At 41.9% G+C, this 21,678-nt stretch overlaps 2 protein-coding genes across 3 annotated transcripts in view; one reads left to right on the forward strand and one right to left on the reverse strand.

Annotated features, from left to right (window-relative positions):
* adam22 (ADAM metallopeptidase domain 22) overlaps positions 1 to 21,080 on the reverse strand; it is a 29,707-nt gene extending 8,627 nt beyond the window's left edge. The window contains exons 1-14 of the mRNA XM_068760448.1: positions 20,984 to 21,080; positions 20,649 to 20,812; positions 17,906 to 17,982; positions 13,556 to 13,622; positions 10,246 to 10,328; positions 9,478 to 9,541; positions 4,285 to 4,351; positions 4,125 to 4,201; positions 3,527 to 3,601; positions 3,218 to 3,289; positions 2,283 to 2,449; positions 2,102 to 2,186; positions 1,758 to 1,848; positions 1,588 to 1,639 (exon numbers count right to left, since the gene is read on the reverse strand). Coding sequence (XP_068616549.1) covers positions 1,588 to 1,639; positions 1,758 to 1,848; positions 2,102 to 2,186; positions 2,283 to 2,449; positions 3,218 to 3,289; positions 3,527 to 3,601; positions 4,125 to 4,201; positions 4,285 to 4,351; positions 9,478 to 9,541; positions 10,246 to 10,328; positions 13,556 to 13,622; positions 17,906 to 17,982; positions 20,649 to 20,812; positions 20,984 to 21,080 — 1,238 coding nt within the window. The remainder of the gene's footprint in view (positions 1 to 1,587; positions 1,640 to 1,757; positions 1,849 to 2,101; positions 2,187 to 2,282; positions 2,450 to 3,217; positions 3,290 to 3,526; positions 3,602 to 4,124; positions 4,202 to 4,284; positions 4,352 to 9,477; positions 9,542 to 10,245; positions 10,329 to 13,555; positions 13,623 to 17,905; positions 17,983 to 20,648; positions 20,813 to 20,983) is intronic.
* cldn12 (claudin 12) lies at positions 5,225 to 7,521 on the forward strand. 2 transcript variants are annotated; one of them, XM_068760451.1, is made up of 3 exons: positions 5,225 to 5,477; positions 5,562 to 6,288; positions 6,391 to 7,521. In XM_068760451.1, exons 1-3 carry the CDS (start codon positions 5,259 to 5,261, stop codon positions 6,465 to 6,467), a joined length of 1,023 nt encoding a protein of 340 aa, XP_068616552.1. In that variant the 5' UTR covers positions 5,225 to 5,258; the 3' UTR covers positions 6,468 to 7,521. The 2 variants fall into 2 exon arrangements, with proteins under 2 accessions (XP_068616552.1, XP_068616551.1); XM_068760450.1 differs by having other exon boundaries at positions 5,562 to 7,521.
* Positions 21,081 to 21,678: the final 598 nt, after the last annotated feature.

Here is a 21,678-nt window from a genome sequence, read left to right on the forward strand (position 1 = left end):
CTTCAGGGGAAGAAGATCAGGGCGACACGAAAATCTAAGTAAAAAAATATTTCAACTTGTTTTGTTATTCATGTGGCTCTAACCCTCTTCCTTCAAACACAGTCACCATATTGCCCCCTAGTGGTCATTATGAGGCAGGAATCATTCCTGCACAGCAAAATCCTTTCTTTCATTGGAAGAAAAAGGAAATCAAATATCAGTGACAAATAACCTTCAAAGCAATAATATAGTACAACTCTCAAGTCCTCTGTTTCGTTTCACTTGGGAGTGTTATGTCAGCAGTTGCAGTGCACACACGCACACACACACACACACACACACACACACACACACAGTAGTTGCACTCTGTGAAAAACATAAAAGACAGTATTAGACATGTTAGGCTGATCAGACATGCAGGCGCTAAGGGATACAAACAAACATCTGTCAATGGGCATGACTGAGGTCATTGAATACAAGCGTCTGAAATACCATTGACTTTATTTTAGAGAATATAGATTTGGGCAAGTTCTGTTCACAACTGACTCTTGACAGCCCAGAGTCACCTGTCATCTGTCATGTGACCACATGAGGTTAGAGCAGGTTCATTATGGAAAACCGAAATTGCTTAATGCAGTTATGGGTGTTAAAAGAGTGGGGGTGGAGTTGTACCGTTTTTACAGGAAAAGTGAGATGGACAAATATTGCCCGAAGATGAGAATGACATTGCAGACTGTATCAATCGGTTAGACATGGGGAAAAACAACTAATTAAAAGCCCTGCCTTTCAGAGAGCAGGAGGGAGAAGGAGCCAATTAATAATTCATATCAATTTCTTCATTGATCAGCTGGTGATATTTCCCAAAAACAGAAATATACACTTAAAATATGTGTAAAATTGGACAAAAATGACTATGAATAATACAGCTTGTGTATAATAAAGGGACATCAAACTGTATTCGTTCACATCATTTGAATAAAAACATGAAGCTGGCCCCCCACAGTGACTGAAGAGCTATTGGATGAATTAGGAAAGGTTGGGATGACTAACAACAACCCCTCCGAGGCGGCCAGTCGGTTCAACACAGCACAGGCAATGTTCCAGCCAAGCTTCTGCTCACCTGCTGTCCCATTCGGGATCGAGGGAAAACGTGAGAAGTATTTAAGAAGAGGGGTAAACATGTATGGATACACCCATCGAAGACACAACACAAAGTCACACACGAATCCTCTCTGGATCCAAGGCTTGTATAGCGTATGAATGGATGACGCACACAAGCCTACTTTAAAACAAACTCTGTTAAAATAGTCTTACATCAGATTCACTAGAACTCTTTTGTGAAAATATCGATCACTTTAAATATTATTTTTATAGAAAACAATTGTTTACTCATTTTTGCTCATCATGTGTGATGTTGGAATTGAAGACTAATTACAGATCTCTGTTGTTGTTGAAGAAAATTATGATTTTGATAAAACTATAAATGATGCAAAAAGGACAATTTTAATCACAGTTGAATCTCATTAACAAAATAACAAAATTTTGGGCAAGCAGCTGTGGTCTTTAAGTTACAACCCGATGAGAAAATGTAATGTCAAAGTAACTTACCCAATATCATCCATGATACAGCCTGACCAATCATCATCACACTTGCATTCACCTGAAAACACACACACACACACACACATTGGCATCCTTCCACTGCATAAACACAATGATTCTGAATGAATGAATGTGTTAGAAACAGGAAGAATGAAAGCTTTAGCTCAACCATGCACCATTGAGAATCCTTTTCTTGTCAGAGAAGATGCCGATGTTCTGCCCAAGAGACTGAGCGAGGGTTATGGCCATCTCATCCGTTTTCCCATACTGATGATGAGACAAGCAAACGCACAAACAATCAAAGAGACAGACAGACAGACAGACAGACAGACAAAGAGAAAGGGTTTGGATTAAAGGAATGGTGTAACATAGTAGAACTGAAATTACCTACAGATTACCACCATTTACTAACAATATAATTAGTAAATATGGCCTAAACTCTCCATCTAATGGACTGTAAACAGACTGAATTGAATGTATTGAGAATTCTTTAATGATTAATTTGTGTTTTAAGTCTCACCTCATCGACGCCACCTCCTTTAGTCAAGGAGCAAACTCCTCCCATATAGGATGCGCCTCCCCAGCTGCTATGAAACCGATTCCCTCTGACAAGAAAAGCAAATCCACAAAAAGCATTTAGAGAAAAGAATAAGCTGGAGAACAAAATGCTAAAGATTTTCACTCGAACCATTGAAACTCACGAGAAGAGGTGCACAGAATCGCATTTCTCCTCGATGAAGTCTTTTCGATACTTCATGAACTCCTTCAGCGTCACCATGGGGTCATCGTCGATGTTGAACTTGTTGTCGGCTGACCACGTTTCCATGGCCACCAGTACGATCCGGGTGTTAAGCTGTTCCTTGAAAATCTGAGCAAATAAAGTCAACTTGACATCAGTACGTTACCTTTTGACAGTCACTTGAAATAAATCAAATGTAATTTTTTTTAAAAACTAATGATTCAAGCTGCTAAATACAAGAACTAACTGGCATGCTTCTAATTCATCAGCCCGTCCAGCTGTTTGTACGACCGCACCAATCAATCAGAATGATCAAAATGAACGCACCACCAGACGCCATCATATCTAAGGCGGCTAGACAGAGTCAACAAGAATAACAAGGACACCAACAGAGAAAATAATAATGTTTACTTTCATAATATGGCAATCTACTGTGATAACACGTCAAACGAACACCGAAGGAGGAGCAGAGCAAAGCCTTGTGGTTTAAGTTCAGTGCCAATAGTCTCAAGAAGAAGCTGACTCAAGAAGTCTGCTTCCTGTGATCTCCATCAAGGACATGACCGAAAGCATGACCTTTCTTATCTTACAGCCATGGCCCTGTTGCAGGTCAGATTTCAGTGGCACAGCATGCAGATGTGACTATAACATTTGAAAGACAAAAATCTCTCCGTCTCAGTGCTGTTGGGACACAACCGCCGTGTCTCCGACCTCTGAAGCCAGAAGACTCCTGACTGGCTGGTTAATGGCTGGTGGCAGCATATTATGGGCCAGAGAGGTTTTAAATGTAGAGAGTGAGACTGGTTAAATGAGAAATCAGTACAATGTGCACTCAGCTCCAATGCCTGGGAGTGTTTGTGGTAAGCTTTCCAAGAAGAGGATCAATACAATTCTTACCATGTCAGCCATATTGACCACTGACTTAGCATAGTTATTCGTGTGCCCAACAGAAAGCCGATGCTTCTTGTACTGCAGAGAAACAGAGGGAGACAGTGGGATGAAGATGAATGAAATAAAATACTTTATTTATAAGTATATGCTCTTAAAATCCATAAAAATGAGCCAGAGTTTGGCTACATATACAAACGTGTATCCAAAGTCTATTTATGTTATACAGTAATACTTCTCTAAGAGGTTTTATAATCTTACATAATACACTCAACCCTGACTTTACAGTTCTGAATTAAAGCTACATATAAGACCTACCATTAAATGGTCATTGATCACCATCAGCTCAATGTATTTGGCCTCATCCTGAACACTTCGTGACAGAAGGGAAGCCTGAGAAGAAATAACACGGTGTTCTAGTTTTTTCACAAAATGACGCAGACTACTCTCTCAGCTTTCCTCAGCAGAGACTTATCAACATCAAGGGCAATCAACTCATATCTCATGCACGTGTCACTGAGAAAGAAACAAGGATGAACTTGATTATTTTCAAATTTCCAAATGAAGATGAGAGCAGCTGTGAGGGGTAAAAGACAGAAAGCTGCAAAAAAAAAAAAAAAAAAAAAGAACGGAAGCTGCCTCTTCTCTCAAGGTAAATATTTAATGGAACAGAAGAAGAGCCAAGAGTGGCGAGCTGTATTGTGGGAGTAGAACAGCAAAATAGCGCTTTCTCTATCTTTGCAGGTCAGCACAAAACATTGTAATCAGGTTTGAATGTAACAGCATCCAGAGCTACTTGATCTCTATCTTGCACCAACACAAAGCAACATGCCATTACGTGTCAAAATGAATCCATCAAGATCATCCAACTAATGTCAATGACAATCCTGCAAATATGTCTGCAGAGGATTCATACCTGTCTTCTTTTTCTATTGTGAACCACTATCGGCCCAGGAAATGGTGGACTTGGAAAGGGCGGCTCTGGAAGGTCAGCTGTGTAAAAAGCACATTCACAGCAATCAACAACTTTTTCTACTATTTTAAAGTCCACTTCATGTCTTCGGTCATCATCTTACCATTGAGAGAATCATTAAACTCCACTTTCCCTCCAGATTTATAGATCATATGAATGCGGACATCTTCCTGAAAAGTACAAAAAAAAGAAATTCAATCACACGTCACATCAAAGTGCACAACATGCAAACGTTTGTAAAGCAGCTGTGTGTTCATATTCATCTGCTATAAAGCATTTTACATTTATACAATGTCAGTGATGCGTTTTGATTTTGTCTGATATGTACAGACTGAATGTTGTGCAAATTAAAACCCATCTCACACACATAACCAGGTAAAGTGTTACACTGTATTTTGATTTGTGAACTCTGTAATGAGTGTCTGAATTATCAATCCGATTATTCAGGCTCATAAACACACGATATCATGATATCATGGGTTGCGGGGATTTGATTGCGCAAAGGTATCGACTACGCATGCGTGAACCACCTGAGAGTCAACGCGAAGGGCACAGTCGCCTCCCACTCACCCCCCGGCGGCCTCTCTGTTTATGCTAGCGCCTGTACACTCCAGTGAAAAGTTTTCAATAGTCTGTTGTTTGGGTCGAAGTACGGGAAAGAGGACCGAACTGAAATGACACCCCGTCGGCTTAAACGCGACTGAGCATCTGGAAATAAAAGGTATATATTGTGTGTTTTATGTAGTAGTCGAGTTTCACATCGCAACAGGTAGTTGTTATGCTAATTGTTAGCCATCAACTCGGTCGCTAACAAACAAACTTCAAGCTTGTTAGCTCATTCGTGAACTTCAATCCTGTCCTTTTTTTAAATCTAACTTTGACGATCGTCTATGGCGTGGTTGGTTTACTTCATTAGTGATGAGGCCATTTGGGGAAACTCGCATATTCATGTACTGATATGAAAAATCCTTTTGTGAGCAGATCGGATTCAGGCCCCGTTGCTTCTTTCAGTCCGACTCACTTTGATCTGTTCACACAGGAACTCTCTTGTGACCTCACTCCCAGCCAGCGCCCACCATGTCGTGCCGGGACATCCACGCCACCAATGCCTTTGCCTTTATCATTGCCATTGTGTGTGTGGGAGGGATTGCCATGGCAGCATTAGTCCCACAGTGGCGGGTAACAAGACTGGTTACCTTCAATCGTAATGCCAAGAATATAAGTGTCTATGATGGGCTGTGGACTAAATGCGTGAAGCAGGACGGCCATTCAGGATGTTACTACTACGACACAGAGGTAACGAGATACATTTGTCCTCTTCCGTTTTTTTTTTGTCTCTTCACCCGTCCTAATGGAATGCTGCCTTTCCTTGTTTGCCAGTGGTACTCTAAAGTGGACCAGCTGGATCTTCGCCTCCTGCAGTTCTGCCTGCCCACAGCCCTACTGTTCAGCTCTTTCGCTTTGCTGCTGTGCATGTCAGGGATGTGTAAAACCTGCTGCTGTTCAGACAAGCCTGAACCAGACATTAAGACCATCAGGTTCCTGGTTAACAGCGCAGGCTGCCACCTGGTGGCTGGGATGTTCTTGTTTCTCAGTGGGGCGATTGCCATAGCGCCGTCAGTGTGGTTCCTGTTCTGCACCAAAGAAATGAACATCAGATATGACAACATTTTCTCTGATGGCTTTGCTGTGTATGTGGCTATAGGCTGCTCTGGAGGGCTGATGCTAACGTCCCTGTTGATGTTCATGTGGTATTGTATGTGTAAAAAGTTGCCCTCGCCTTTTTGGTTGCCTCTATCCTCCATGTCGACCTCGATGTCCTCTCAGCCTCTCACTGCCAACGGATATCCTCCTTCCCCAGTTTATGGTCCTCAGCCCTTCCCTCCCGCAGTGATTGAAGCCCAGCCGTATGTGCCTGCCCAGGGCTATGCACAAAGTGTGGTTGCCCCCGCACCACCACAGGTGTACATGCCCCAGATTTCTGCTCCAGATGGACATGGTTCAGAGGTGGCAGGGACCCGAGCTTACAGCTACGCTCCCTCCCAGGGCTACGCTCCCTCCCAGGGCTACGCTCCCTCCCAGAGCTACGCTCCCTCCCAGAGCTACGCTCCCTCTCAGGGCTACGCTACCTCCCAGAGTTACGCTCCCTCCCAGAGCTACGCTCCCTCTCAGAGCTACGCTCCCTCCCAGAGCTACGCATCAAGTTACACCGGCCGTCGGCATTCCTCCCGATCACGGATGTCTGCTATAGAGATTGACATTCCAGTTCTGACACATGAACAGTAAGAGAAGAGATGCTGATATGCTCAGTACATCTAAGCATGAAGTGGCATTGAGAAATGGATAAAAGTGAATATGAGAGATTTACAGCCCTGAGACTGATACCGTCAAGAATTCAGTGTCAGTTCTGTAAAATGTTGATAGTAGACATGAGATCCTGGAGGGGCTTCTGTATATTCTTTACAATGAAGATCAGCAAACATTGCTGGAAGAATTTTTTTTTTAGTTATTTGTAGAAAGAAATGAAGGAAAATTACATTATCTGCTACAAAAATAGAGATACCTTGACTAACCATATGTTGCCAGCAGAGGACCAGTAAGCTACTGTTACAGCTCCTCGCTTGCTTTAGTGGCAAGTGGGCCAGCCTGCTAGCAACAAAGCAAATTAAAATCTGGAATGTGGATCAAGGTAAATTCCCTCTCATGATCATCCCTGGAAATCTAGTGAAAAGGATAGTTTTGTTATATTTGTTTATGTTGGACTCATTGTTTCCTGCTCAAATGCAGGACGCTGTTATCACTATTGAACGAAACGCTGATCAGCAAACTACTAACTCGCCTGTTTGTGTTGCCCAACATGAGTTACTGTTACAATGCAATGCCACCATGCCCTGTGAAGAGGAGCTCTTAATGCACTAACTATGTGAAGACTTCACCAGTTTACATTGTCTTTATTAACCGTGTTCACCCAAAGGGTTTTCTAACATTAGATTTATTGTAACAGGTTTTTTTGTGTTAATGTATGGAAATATGCTGGCATGAACTTTGTTAATGTTTAAAACACTAATAAATTATAGGAAAGGGAATGCTGTTCATCTGATAATTCACCCATGAAACTTAGTTTTTGTGAATAAGCCAAATCTAGCAGCAGATCAAGTCTGTATGTTTTGCTTTTGCACTGATCAAATTATGTTATAGGACTACTGTGTTTGTGTGAATGTTGTGTGTTGCTTCTTATTGGACCATTGTGTCTAATAAAGAATTGATTGATTGATTCTACAATGCTAAAATTAATGTTAAATGTTTTTCTACTGTACGTGATCACTTGTTTCTATTAAAAACACAAATCAAACCATGTCCCTGTGCCTGATTATGAGCAGAAAAAACTGACATCTTGTAACATGGTAATACAATTCACAAGAAATATGTCCATTCTCCACCAGTTAAAATACTGAGAGATGAAACTAAGCAACAATTCAGCAAGAGTGAAATACGAACTGGGAAAGGCAACCGGCCCATACCGACTCCAGCGTGTTCCAACCGGTCTTGGCTCCAAATTTACACCATTCGGATTTTCCAAGAATAAACTACTGTGTTACATTTACAATGATGTAAGGCAGGTAAAGACATAGTGGTAAATAATTACGTCTGATCAGTAATGTAAATTATCTGCTGCTTGAAGTACATAAATTGGCTTGTACAGCACTCTAAGAAAAAATAATCAAGTTATCACACTCTAAAGAGCTTCCAAAGCCAATTAAGAATGGTGAGCACTCTATTAAAATAAATGTTTAGTTTAATTATGTGTTCTGTCCTTTCCTTGATGTAATCCCAGGGGATTTAGCAGCAGAATTGGTAACCAGAATCAACTGCTGCACTGAAGTTATTTTTGACCAACATCTTCTTTGTTTTTCCAGATCATTGCTCCCAGTTAATCATGCAGAGTATATGTAGGAGGGAGTATATAGAGGTGGAGATTTTAGGGTCAACACAGATGGCCCGCAGGGGTGGGGGGGGGGCTGCGTTGCCAAGGGAGATGGTAACCTCAGAGACAGACTTTTGGCTCATTAATATGAAGAAGGGAGGGATTATACGCCGTTCATTCTCTCTGTCTGCAAGTGTAAATGAACTGATCCAGGTTTAGTCACATGATGTTGGCTCAAGGCCACAGGGAGACCCCTTTGCAAATCCCAACACCTCCAACTCAAATTAAGCCTCACTCCCAGCTGTGCTAGATGTAACTGCAGGTCACCTCACCACACAGAATCTGACTCAATTTAGTAACCCCATAAAAATTTAATCTAACACAATAATGAGGTCCTAATTTTGCTCGGTCCAGAAAACAGCCTTTCCTTTGAGTATGGAAGTACTCCAGAGAATGAATTCATCTAAAATTACCATTCTCATTTTGAAGTGGCACAGAAACAAAAGATAAAACATTATAAAAATAAATTATAGAAATATAGTACAAAAATAAATTAAGATAAAATACGCACCAATAACACCGATGCTTATATTTTTATGAGCACACACACACACACACACACCATTGAAAAACATGCATTAGATTATGCTGGCTCATAGCAGCGGCTCAGGACTAACTCCCCTCCCCATTTAATTTCATTGTACAGTTTGTATAATGAGCAATAAAGCTTCTCGCCAGCTGTGGACTCATATTTCATAATACAAATATAATAGGCTATTTTAATTTTCTTTATCTTCATTTGTGAAAAACATTTCATCTTGTAATTTCCAGTCACTGCACCATGAGTATAACAGGAACGCTGCAGCAGCAGCAGAGGCCCTGAGAAGCAGGTGAGGTTGTAAAGGTGTCTGAAACAGGAGAGCTAAACATATTACACTTCCTGCACACGCAAACCAGATTCACACAATCAAAAAGTGTCAGATATATCAGTCACGCAGCGCCCGGGTACATCACATTCTTTGCTGGTGAAGATTTATTTTAACACTTTACATTATTCACAACCGTGGTCCACCCTTTTCACGAGCCTATTTACACCGTGAGACACTTTGAGACGACGAGTGCAGCCACAGAAGGTGACAGAGCAGCTTGTTCCGGACACACTTAGCTAATGTCCCGGCGTCGGCGTAACCTTTTGTGCCATGGTGTTGGGACAGATGGATTTACCATATGGCTGGACAAGGGCCCTGCCGCCTTCATCTCAACACACTTCTCATTACGCCATGATTCTTCTAATAAAGAGGGATAATGTGACTGTTCCAGGCTATAAGAATACAGTACATACATTTTCATGTAGCCTTCCAGAGTACTTACGTTGCTGCCGCCCTGTCCTCCAGGTTCAATCATGTAGGTGTGATTACCATCGAAAAACATCCCACTGAAAGAGAGAGAGAGGTGGGGAGAGGAATGGGAGAGATTAGAGCCCACATCAACACTGGTTTTTGCTGTTTTTTTATCTCTAAATGGAATTATGGAAATGTTGTCATCCTGTTACAACCTATTTTGTCCTTCACGCATGTGTTTGCACTGCGTTGTATTCTGGGCTGACAAACGTGCTCTCAGAACCACATGAAATATGCAAATGCTATTAGAGGCAAACATCAGTGTGATTGGATTGAGAATGTATAATAAATAAGCTTCACTCGACAACAGAAATGAATAATTAGATGAAGCCACATCTGATGTCAGCAGCAGACAGAGTCATGAATGCTCCAATGTCAAACTTGAATAAGTAAAACAAACACCACAGATTCTTCCATGAATACAGATATCACTGATAAAGATTGCAACGTGCACCGTATAGTGACACGTCAAAGGTGTTTAGTATATCTCTCCATGGCCCAAACTAAAAACACCAAAGATGGGAAGAAAAGTGGAAGAAAAAAAAACATGTCCAAGCAGCACAAGTCTGAGTGAATGCGACGTTCAATCGAGAGAGAAGGACAGTAACTGGCAAAAAACGGATTGCACTGCTAAAGGGGAGCAAGGCCCACAACCTCGACACAAAAAGGCAGCGGCATTGGTTGAGAAACACAGAATTGCACACATAAAGTCATATTTACACATAATATTTGTACTTACTGCAACCCATGGCATGTTGAAAGAGCCGCAAAGGAGCGAGGACTGTCTCTGACCTTTCCCTGATAGTAGCAGTGCTCTCCTCCCTGTGAGCAAAACGCAAAACACACAAATTAGCATCACACATACACACGACTGCTTCCTAAAATATCTCTCCACTTCAGGAAATACTCTACACAATTTATTTTAGTAGTTCCTGAGCACTCAATTACACAGATTTATACTAAAGTTATAGCATGATCCGGTATGTGCACAATTACACTGTGTTTTTATCATCTGATCATAACCCTTCCCATCCTACCCTCCTCAGTGTGTTAACTGCTTTCTAACTTCTCATTCTTCCATCCCAACTTTAACCCACAACAGGAAGACACTCAGATATTTTTTTATATATATCTGCCAACCACTCTCCATCTCCATCCTTCTATATGTGTGTGCTTACTCTCCTCTCTGCAAGCTTACGCACACATTTCTTTTCTAAAGATGAGTACGATGTCTAAGTGCATCTCTTCCTTATTGCCTAACAGCCATTAGGCAGGAAGCAGGTTTCCCTGAGGAAGCACAGCTTTTATCTTAGGATCAATTCCTACTCTGCAGTCTGACGCTGAACACAGCAACACCCTGCCTCTTCCACTCCTACTTGCACTTCCTTCTGTGGACATCGTGCGTCCAAATCCGCACTGACATTGTGTTATTTTTGTGAGGATGCATTTAAGGAGTTACTGGGGAAATATATGACCAGATATGTGTAAACCTGAAGTACAGTATTGTGATAATGGCTCTTTTGCAGTAATTTACTGTAAGAAAATACACAGTAACTTTATTTGGGACAGTTTGGTGGTAGGAATTCGTCAAATTCATTTGCGTCAATGAGAGGCCCTCTAAAGTATGGGGCGATCATAAGTCTACAACCAGTTTCATCTCCTACATGTAATAGAAAGGCATAGCAGACCTCTGCCAATGAGAGGAGGCGGGTAGAGGAGGTTAGGTGAAGGTGCTCGGCCCAAAATGACACTAAAAACTGTATTTTGATTATGTCGATCCCAAAGAGTCTATAGCAATTAGGGTGATAAATAGCGTAAACGTAAGGTTCAAAGACTAACGTATCAAACTAAACAGATAAATCTACAGCGATATAAATGTGTGTGATGAAAGCATTGAACTACTGGAGCAGGATGCCGTCCCCCATGCCAGATCCGGTTATGTGACTCTGTATCCATAATCAATTATGAATCTGATTCTTATTGGACAAAAAAAAAAGAAAAAAGAAGGCCGTAATCTCAACACATGTAACCCACTTACCCCAATTCTTTCTATTTTTACAATATCAAAGGCAAGGTGGGCAGAACTGACACGACAATCCAACAGCACTGTACTAGATCGCAGCTAACAGGAGGGTGTTGCAGACAAAAGGGGAAATCACATTGAATAAAACAGAGATGAAATATTTGGGTCTCAAGAAGTTAGGCAGTCAAAGCTAAATGGTGCCACAGATGAAGAGAGAGCGAGGCCGGGTACGAGAATGTGGAGTGAGTCTGAAACAAAGCGTGAGAGCTATTTTTAAGTGGTGCTGTGTCCTACTATCCCACAGCCCCCCCCCCCATCAGACTCCACTTCTCTTCAAAGAAACAAACACCCAAACCAAGGTTCTGTCGGGGTGTGTGTTGATTCTTGACCGGAATAAGAGCATTTATTAATAGTGCGACGAAGACGTCAAGGTCAGACAGCAAAAGAAAAGCAGGACATGCTGTCCTCTGAACGTCAGTGGCATTTTGAGTCAAATGGAAGACGTGAAATAAGAACACATAATAAATATCATTTTACAATTCATGACACAGATAAGGAGTAAGTGCATATATGAAATATTTGTATGTATGCACAATTCACGCCTCGTGCATGACATTAGCGATGGCTTTTTGTTCATGTCTGTTCAGACACAAATCATAACAGAAAGAGCATCATGTTCAAGCAGAATGTGTTTTGGTGCTAAATGATGATTTGGGCTTTGTGCTGCATTTATTGCGACAAAGTCTAATCAATCAACAGTCAGGACTGTCACCACAGTTAGCATTAGGTGCTACGTCTATTACAAATGCATCGCAATGCACAAAGGGGGACTCTGTAGTTGCTGACATTTTCACCTCTGTGAGTAGCAAACATCATCTTGTCTCATGTTGACTTTCAAGCAGCTATTAATGAAGAGGCAAATTCTCTCTTTTTCAATACAGTGTGTAAAGGACGCTCTGGATATTCATCTACAAGGTGATTTAATTCACGTTTTAAGTGATCGCTCTGTGAATAAGAGTTCCATTACCGCCAGCGACTCGGTCACAGTCTAACAATTTGGATCGTTCTCTGCAAAGTATCTGATATCTCGCTAATCTGCTACTTAGCAGAGTAAATCTTGGCCATTATAATCCCCCCCATTTATGAGATGACACAAAACGCCTCAGTGGTCGTCCTGTCACTGAAGTCCACATTCCAGGGGATTATCACAGCAATCTCAATTTCATGTGAGTTTAAGGTTTAGGCCACCGCTTCATCTCCAAATTGGTCCTCTGGCATCTAACAAGATGTCGAACAAAGCCTGGATGAGCTGCGTGATCTCTGCGTGTGTGTGAAGAGACACATTGATCAACCAACAGATGTGTGTGTTCTGTAATCCGGATCATGCTTTCATGTGGTTGATTTGAACTTTAACCTTAAAGTTAAGCTTCTAAAATCTAAATGCTTCAATCCACTCACCAAATCTTAAGTTAGTTAGTGCTGAGCAAACATGTTCCTCAGTCTTTTAATAAGAGCTTTCACACTAAAAAAAACAAGTTGAAAACAATACAGGTTTATATAATTACCTTATTAAATTGTGAGGTTAGTAATTATTTCTTGTCTATTTACACCATCAGCACATTTGACCATTGACCTGAAGTCATGTTTGTGGTCACTGGTCAACTGGTAAATATTGTTTTTCCTGTGTTTATTTGGGTTTTAATACTGAAAACTACTGCCTGTTCCAATTAAGAATGGTTCTAATCAAAACAAACACAATGGCTCTCCATTGAATTACAACAGTGTGAAGTTGTTGTTGAGGTGTTAAAATACACCGTAGAGCTGAGAAACGCAACACAGAGATTATTTTCTACCTTGTTGATTTAAAAAATACTAATTATAGCAGCTTTAAAAAAAAAATTCAAACTGTGCAGATGGAATATTTAAACCAGAACCCCTGCAAATGAGCCTTCGCTGAGTCATGGATTTATATGATAAGGTGCTTTATCAGAGTGACAATGTGACTGAATGAGGAGAGACAACTTACACTGGTGATGACAGTCTTCCCCTTTTCTGACAGATGTTTCTCCACATATCCTGAAGACAGAAGATCACTGGGGAGGGGGGGGGGGGATATAATTCAGAACATTTACAACTTTCATTCAAGTATCACTCAGATACACAAATGTGTTTGTATTTTTTTAGGACAATTTTATTAATTCTTGGCATCACACGCTTACAGAGCCTCAACCCAGCTAATTATGACCAGCCTACAGGGACAAGGCTATTTCAAGCACAAACACAATTATGAAAGCCCAGCCTTCCAGCAAATGTCTGGTGCATGTGTTTGCCTGAGGATAAAGGACTACTGAAGGTCAGGAAAGAAGAACCACAGGCAGAACGGGAAGTAGTCAAAACCAAGGAAAAGGAAAACAGGCATAAATAAGAGCCGAGTGTGAGTGTGGGGGGGAGGGGGGTGCTTTCTCAGCACAACAATCCCATAGAGATACTGTATACTATACTGTAGGCCAAATCTGAGACAGAGATGTATGAGCTATAATGCACACACACACACACACACACACACAGTTCAGTTCAGCGTGTTATATAATTATAATCTCACAAAAAGGAGGGCTGACGTATATAAACACAAATCAGTGAAGTAGCTTTTATATCTTGAGCATTGATAGAGCCAACAGTAATCTGAAGCTTTCATTCAAACACACACACACACATACACTGTGAGAGCTAAGAACAAATACAAGACAGAATCTCAACTAATTTTATCATCCTCTTCTTATCTTCCATCCTACACAGAGTTTTTATTTGTGGAAATCAAATAAAAACAAGTTACAATACTGATGGGGGTTTCCTTGTATTATAAAAACATATATGCAGTAACAAATATTATTTGAATAAAAACATTGACATCAGTGTCCACAGCAAAATGCACAGGGGAGGAAGACTGCTTTAAGATGACTCATGTAAATTGTGCTACAGCAATAGGTGTATGCAGGGAAAGAGGAGGCAGAGTGAGGTATAATGGAAAGAGGCAGTGAAAGTTAAAGAGAGGGGGCCGCACAGCGTGAGCATTGAGCTCAGGCTCCTAAAAGTCCCATCATGCACTGCAATTAAGCTCCTCCTCTAAAACCCCTACAACTTGTGTCAAACAGGCAACCCCCCACTGAGCAGGTTTCACAGCCAATGGTTAAAAACCTCACCTCAGACCTACTGCAGCATCATCAAATAAATTATGACACAAAGGTCATCCGAACAACATTTTGTTTCAAAACGGTCAGATGTCAAAATATTCATACGCTGGTGTGATGAAGACATTCGCTGTGTGTACTAGTCCCTGGGTCACTGATGCATGCTGTCAGCCTTTGTTCTGCTGGGATGTGTGTTTAAGATGCAGAGCTTGTGATCTTTATCGAGCATCACGCTGAGCACAGTCGGGGGGGGGGGTGCGAACAGCATACTGAGGCAGCAAGGCAGACAGACGGGCCTCGAAAGGAGGATGCTGATAACAGATTTCAGCTTTAATTGTTGGGGGATTTAAATAATTTGAGCAACAAGGATGAAAACTCAGCCTTTCCCCCACCCCCACAAAGACACACAGACACACACCCTAACCCTAACCCTAACCCCCCCATCCCCTTCTTGCTGTTATGCTCAGTGTATACATTTATATCCATAAGGGACCACTTTGACGACCCACACTGATATGGAAACATCCAAAAACAAAGAACGGACTCAATGTCTAGACACAAAATAGTTTGGCTCTAAGGTTGGAGGTTATAATGACAAGTTGTTATTATATTATATTATATATACACATTCGTGTTCACCAGACGATGGATTTTAACTCGGCTGCATGCACATGAACACACACTGATAACACTTCAAAGAGGCCAAATAAATACAAATGATCACTGACATAATTAACTGTAAAAGTCAATGCAGCGTTTTTTTGGAGTGTATGCGTTTGATGTGTACGTCTAATGGAGTGTTTTTGTCTCCCATCTGTGGACAAGATGGAAACATCATAAACAAATACATGGCTCCACACTTCCGTTTTAATCTTACTATCTATTATTCAGCAGGAGCAGGTGGGAAGTGGGCGGGGTGAGGGGTAGATGAGCATGGATGAATGGAGAGTCAGCATAGAGGGAGGGGTCCATCAAGGGTCGAGATGCATGTGTGTGGGTGTAGGTGTGCGCGCACATGTGTGTGGTTGAGGTTGATTGAGGAGAAGCAACCCCCATCCAGTGCACATTTTCAGCTCTAATCCCATGAATAGTAAATTGAAGGCAAGGAAGACAAAGCGAACGAGCGAGAATAAAGAGCCCATGACCCACCAGCCCCCTCCAGATTTCCTCTCTATGGACAATATGGCATAGCAACAATAAATGAAAGCTGCACCTACAGCTCACACAGGAAAACTATTAACCAATTATTATCAATTTATAAGATGAAGGTGTTGGTCAATGTTCCTATCTATACAAAGCATATCCTGAAGAACTGGGGAAAAAAATATTTATGGATGTCTATAGAAAGGGACTTTTTCTTTTTTTTTTTAAGAGTCTAATCTAAAAGTAAAACAGGAGCAAAGTTGTGACGGCATTAAAATGAAATGCAGCTAAAATAAATCAAACTGAATAACATCTGTAAGAGAAACACAATCATATAATCAGGTGAAAATATAACAAGTGGAATCATCAGCTTAACTAATATCAGTATATCGACATGCTCATGCCAGGCAGGTATAATGTTAACCGTGAGTACACTCTTAATTTAGCATGTTCTAATTAGCACAGAACTCAAAGTGCAGCTGAGGCTAATACGTTTATCATTTCTGAGTGGCGCTAAATGAAAACTCCCGAGGTCACCAGAGTCATCCTCAGGGGCTCACTGATGACTAACACACCGTTTTGGTTGAAGAGACCCAGAAAACTGCCACTGGTCCCTGAGGATGGAGGCGATGACTAAACTCAAATGACACAGACACAGGAAACAAATCTCCAGTGAGTCCACTTCTTTCTGAACCGTCTCTATTTTAGATAATGAACACGTGTCCGACGCTTACCTGCAGACGACTAAAGATGAGAGGAAAACAGAAATCGAAGCTCATGGCAACAAGCAAACACAAACAGCAGAGCCGCTCATTGATCAAAAAAGAAGCAGATTTTGTTACTCCAGTAAACTGCCTCCCATTTCCAGTGTATCCACACATTTCAACTGGATTTAGTTTGTCTGGTTAAAGCTGCCTGAAAACTCAAAAAGCAGTCCATCCTCACAACTGACCACCGGTAAAAACAAAATGTTTGATTAAAAAATGAAATATGATTTATTTGAAAAACAAAATAGGCTTTTCTACTTACTCTTCTGCTTTACAACTCGCAAAAGAAGTTCTCTCTCGAGTCACCCAATGGCAACTTGCACTGATGTAAGTCTCTCATTCTTATTTACAACCACACGTGGAACTGGTGCCCAGAACAGAACTGTCCGGTTGGAGGCTAATTCGCTCTCTAGAAAGCTGAGACCTTACTGATGTCAGCTGATAATCCTCTCACAGCCACACACAGTTAGGAAATTGAAGCAGACAATGTCAAACAGGTGAACGACTGCATCAAATCTGTCGCTGAGCTACAGTATACAGTAAAGGCATGCTCGACTGGTTGTGCATGCGTCTTTGTGCACGTGGGTATTTGTCTGAGTGCAGACAACACATGCATGTCCATGACTGGTGGTAGTTTCCTGGGCTGACGGCGTTACACAAACATACTGGGGGGGGTCGTCGACTTACGACCTATGCAAAGCATTACTCAGTCGAAGCCTTACTGTCCTGAAATAGGGACACAAAACGTTGACAACGTTTTTTTTTTGACAAATGGATTGATGTAGAGACAAGAGCAGGAAGGGTATAGCGTGAGGAGGGGAGAGGGAGCTGCTGGCTTTCCATCAGTGCTGCTGTGATCAATACTGGTGTCTGACGGGCCAGAGCTCCAGCCTTTCCCGTATATCACTTCCTATTCTTGATGGACTTCTAAATCATACACCCAATAACTGACCAACTCACACACACACACACACACACACACACACACACACACACATAGCCCCCTTCAGCATTAGATATTAATGTCCTAAGAGTGCATTTTTTCAAAGGCAATGAACAGCACTAAGAGCATGACATTAGGACTTCTGTTCACCTGAGTCAGTGCTAAAGTACATTACCGTGTATACTTGAGTGTTTACACTAAATATGAGCATAATACTGTATGGATTTAGAAGAAAACATAGCATCTATAGCGATTTAGCCAGCCAGCCAGCCAGACATAACCATATAGCTAATATTAACTAGACAGATATTTGGTGAGTACACGCAGACACTTACTGATTTAGTTCCACATCCAAGATGAATGTTCTCCCAAAAGCATCAACTTGGAAGCTCGCTTGTGCCACATGGTCCATCTAACAAAAGACAAAGAAGAAAGGTTAATCAATATAACAAATGCATTATCATGATAATAAATGCACTTAACCTTTCTGTGAGTAGTTTGCATGTCCTCCCCGTGTCTGTGTGGGTTCTCTCCACGCTAAATGCTAAACATGTGTTAACCCTTTATGGGACGAGTGACTATTTTTGATCAATTGAGTTTCTACATGCATTTCAATTCAATTCAGTTCAACCCTATGAAGGGTTAAACCACATTTATCAGGCAGTAATGACATTTATTGTGCACCATCATACAGAAATTCACTCTCTCTTCTCTGACTCTGTGGTCGTGTGATTGATTTGGAAGGTATAGGGGCAAGGGTCTGATTCGTCCCCGGCTCTCAGTACATATGGTAGAGGCTTCATTGCACGCCCTCGGGTCAATAAAAGCTCTCCATAATCATTCCCGTGCACGAGTCCCAGAGCTGAGCTAAAACACAGCTCACCATCCCCCACCAAGTTTGGCCGATGGCCTACAATCATTACGTACTGGACATGAAATAACAATAGGGGGAGGAGGTGTGTGTGTGTGTGTGTGTGTGCGTGTGTTTTGTTTCGATGTCAGGATGTGTCACTGCACATCCACCCTCAGATGATGTGTGTCAGTGTGTGGTCAGTGCGGGGAGGGTGAGGACAAAGTCATGGCACACTTCCCATGAAATCTGATATCAGACTGAATCCCTGAAGCTGAAGGTACCAGTAATTGTGTTTAACGAAAGCAAATCCCAGCTTGATGAGCCAGGCCGGTATTCTGAGGCTACCGCCGACTCTCCTGACATTGATCTTTGGGTTATCGCAAGTCTCAATTTACACTCGTCACTGTTTAAGGGTGACTGTAAGTGCTTTTAATCCACTATAGAGACAAGAAGCCAAACATATGAACCAACACTCACATGCTTCAGCCTGGGTTTGTTTTTCCATTCAAACAAAGCAAGCACTTTGTCTGCGACTGAAAATAGGCAATGCTAAAGAAGTCTATAAATAACACCTTGCGTGTCGCACATTTTCAGAACTGCGCGACACATTTGTTTTTAGGCTGTTGATCTAAAAATAGCCAATAACATAATTCAACTCTCTGGAGAATCATAAAATCAAAAGCATCAAATCAAAATCAAACTGAAGTCGCTTCTTCCTCTTCTAAGCCTTGATGCATTCTTTACTAGCATTAAATATATTTTACAGCTTAATCACAACTTTGAAAGCAGTTTCTGTGTGCCCGTGTTGATGAACTATTTTTTATGATGAGCTGGCATAATCAATATCTAAAAGGAGTCAAATGAATCCTCTTCCAGAGCCATATAGCACTCCTAAAAGTGGAATAAACTGACATGCAAATGAAACACCAGCACAATGTCTTTCTGTGTGGAAAGTAAAAATGTCTAAATGATCTGGAGAAATGAATCTCTTCTATCTCTTTGAAATGCAACTCATATAACTAAGTTATGATGGATGAAAATATCACTTCCAATTGGAAAATATAAAGATCACAGGCAGCCAATAATAATAATAGCAGATGGATCCTGTCAGCTTGTTTACCCTTTGGGCTGCAGCTCTGTCTGAGGTTTGAGAATGACGAGGGCTTAGCACCCCCCTGTATGACGCCATTTTTTTTTAATGCAACTACAGTACACTGTTCTCCCATTTTATTAGATAACTACTTACACCTTTCTGCACAATTTTGTTAATATATTTACCACAAAAATACCCCACAAAACAAAGTTTTACCCATGCAAAGTGAAGTTTATGTAAAGCTTAGTTCTCTGTACGATTACATGAAGGTGTTGAGGCTCAAAGTCTCAATCCATTCATCGTGTAAATAACTCCAAACCTACGTAAAAATGTGAATATACTAATCCTTACTAAAGGTATTAATGAGCTAGTGATTTATCTACTGTAAATCATAGAAAACATTACAGTAATCAGTTCGTAGCGCTCAAATGGAATTGAATTTAGGCCAATAATAACATTGATATTTGAGAGTTTAAACTATTGGCAATTAAAACCAGGAGAGAAAAAAAACACATTGATCAAATATTATTTTTTCTCAAAATTGTCAGTTCCTTCTGGTGGACAAATGATCCAAATGGTGATGCCGTTTCTAAATGATATTAAAGAGTAACTGTAACTTCTTGGTACATTTGGTGCTAATCGGTCTGTGATCAACTTGAATCTGTTGATCATATTTCCACATGATGATGTATCAACCAAGCTCTAACAGCTCGTCCCATGGTCACTTTGATAAATCGATAAAGACAATAGAATAAAAAGAAGAAGCTGCTGAGACTGGAATGGTCAGACAAAATGTCAAATAAAAAACAAATAAAAACAAACAGAAACCTCTGACTGCAGAGTCCTAATCTCATTGTGTAGCCACTATACAATGACAATAAAGGCTTTCTATTCTCGGGGGTTGCTGGTGATGTTATGTTATGTTACCTCTCTCTGTGCCCACGCAGGTCTGCTGACCCACGCAGGCACTGCTGACTGTCTAATATCATCGCAGCCTTGTTTCAAGCTTCTTTTATTCTGCTTGCAATTAACCTAATTATGAATTTCCCTCTGAGGAAACATAACGCACACAGCGGCGCCCCACGGAGGCACGTCTCCTCCGAACCCACGGTAAACCACGACGGCGCTTCACCTGCGTGGACCCGGGGCTGGCGGCGACGACTCTGGTGCTGAGCGCGTCCTGCGCGTCCTGGCCGTGACGCAGCCTGCAGGAGCGCAGGCGAAGAGGGACGGTGTCCTCCCCCCGGACGAACCTGCCCGCATCGCGAAGAGCCTTCCAACCCGGCGAGGCGTCTCCTGCACGGAGAGGAAAACAGCAAGGCCGCCTGAAACATGGAGCATTTAATCCGCGCAACAACTACAGGGAGCAGAGCCGCTTGTAAATAATAATAATAATAATAATAATAATAATAATAATAAACACGGGCCTAAGAACTCGTGTGATATTTAAAGGAGCGCATCGGTTACCATCTCGGGCATTAGCGGGGCTCTGGTGACCGACGGGCATCAATCCAGAGAAGCACAAAAGGGAAATCCACCATCGCGGGCGCAGCATCAGCATCATCTCCCTCTCTCTCTCTCTCTCGCTCTCTCTCTCTCTCTCTCGGTGTAAATGATAGAACAATGCGGTATTCCGGGATCCGGCTCTACGAGTACCGGGACTCCGGGGGTCCTGCCTCCGCTTAGGGGAGTTTGGAGCAGGGTCTTTCCGTCTGGGTAGCGCAGTCCATCACATTTGGGTCCATTGGTTTGCGCGTCTGAGCGCACCGAGACCCGGTTGGATCAGCAGCATCACGGATGGACGGGGGGAGGAGAGTGAAAAGGGGGGGGGGCTCCTTAAAACTCATCAATATCCAGCGATCCACCGCAACAACGTCTCATGCGTGAGTGAGCGAACAGAGCCGGCGGGTCTGTGTTCTCCTCCCACCGACAGGGATGCTGTCGAATCTCCTCCTCCGTGTTAAAATGCCGCGGGGCGCCATTCTGCCCGTTATTGATCCAGACTCCCCGCCGTCTGCCGGCTCGGAGCGCCGACCTGTACACAATACTGAGTTTACTCGGGGTATTTATTCCGCGGGTGGTTTTTGAATGGTTTGCAAATACTTGATTTTTTTTTTTTCCATTTCCTGCAACATTGAGGAATCTTTCTAAAACCTTGTGCT

The sequence above is a fragment of the Brachionichthys hirsutus genome, chromosome 3, assembly GCF_040956055.1.
Source record: "Brachionichthys hirsutus isolate HB-005 chromosome 3, CSIRO-AGI_Bhir_v1, whole genome shotgun sequence".
Lineage (NCBI taxonomy): Eukaryota > Metazoa > Chordata > Actinopteri > Lophiiformes > Brachionichthyidae > Brachionichthys > Brachionichthys hirsutus.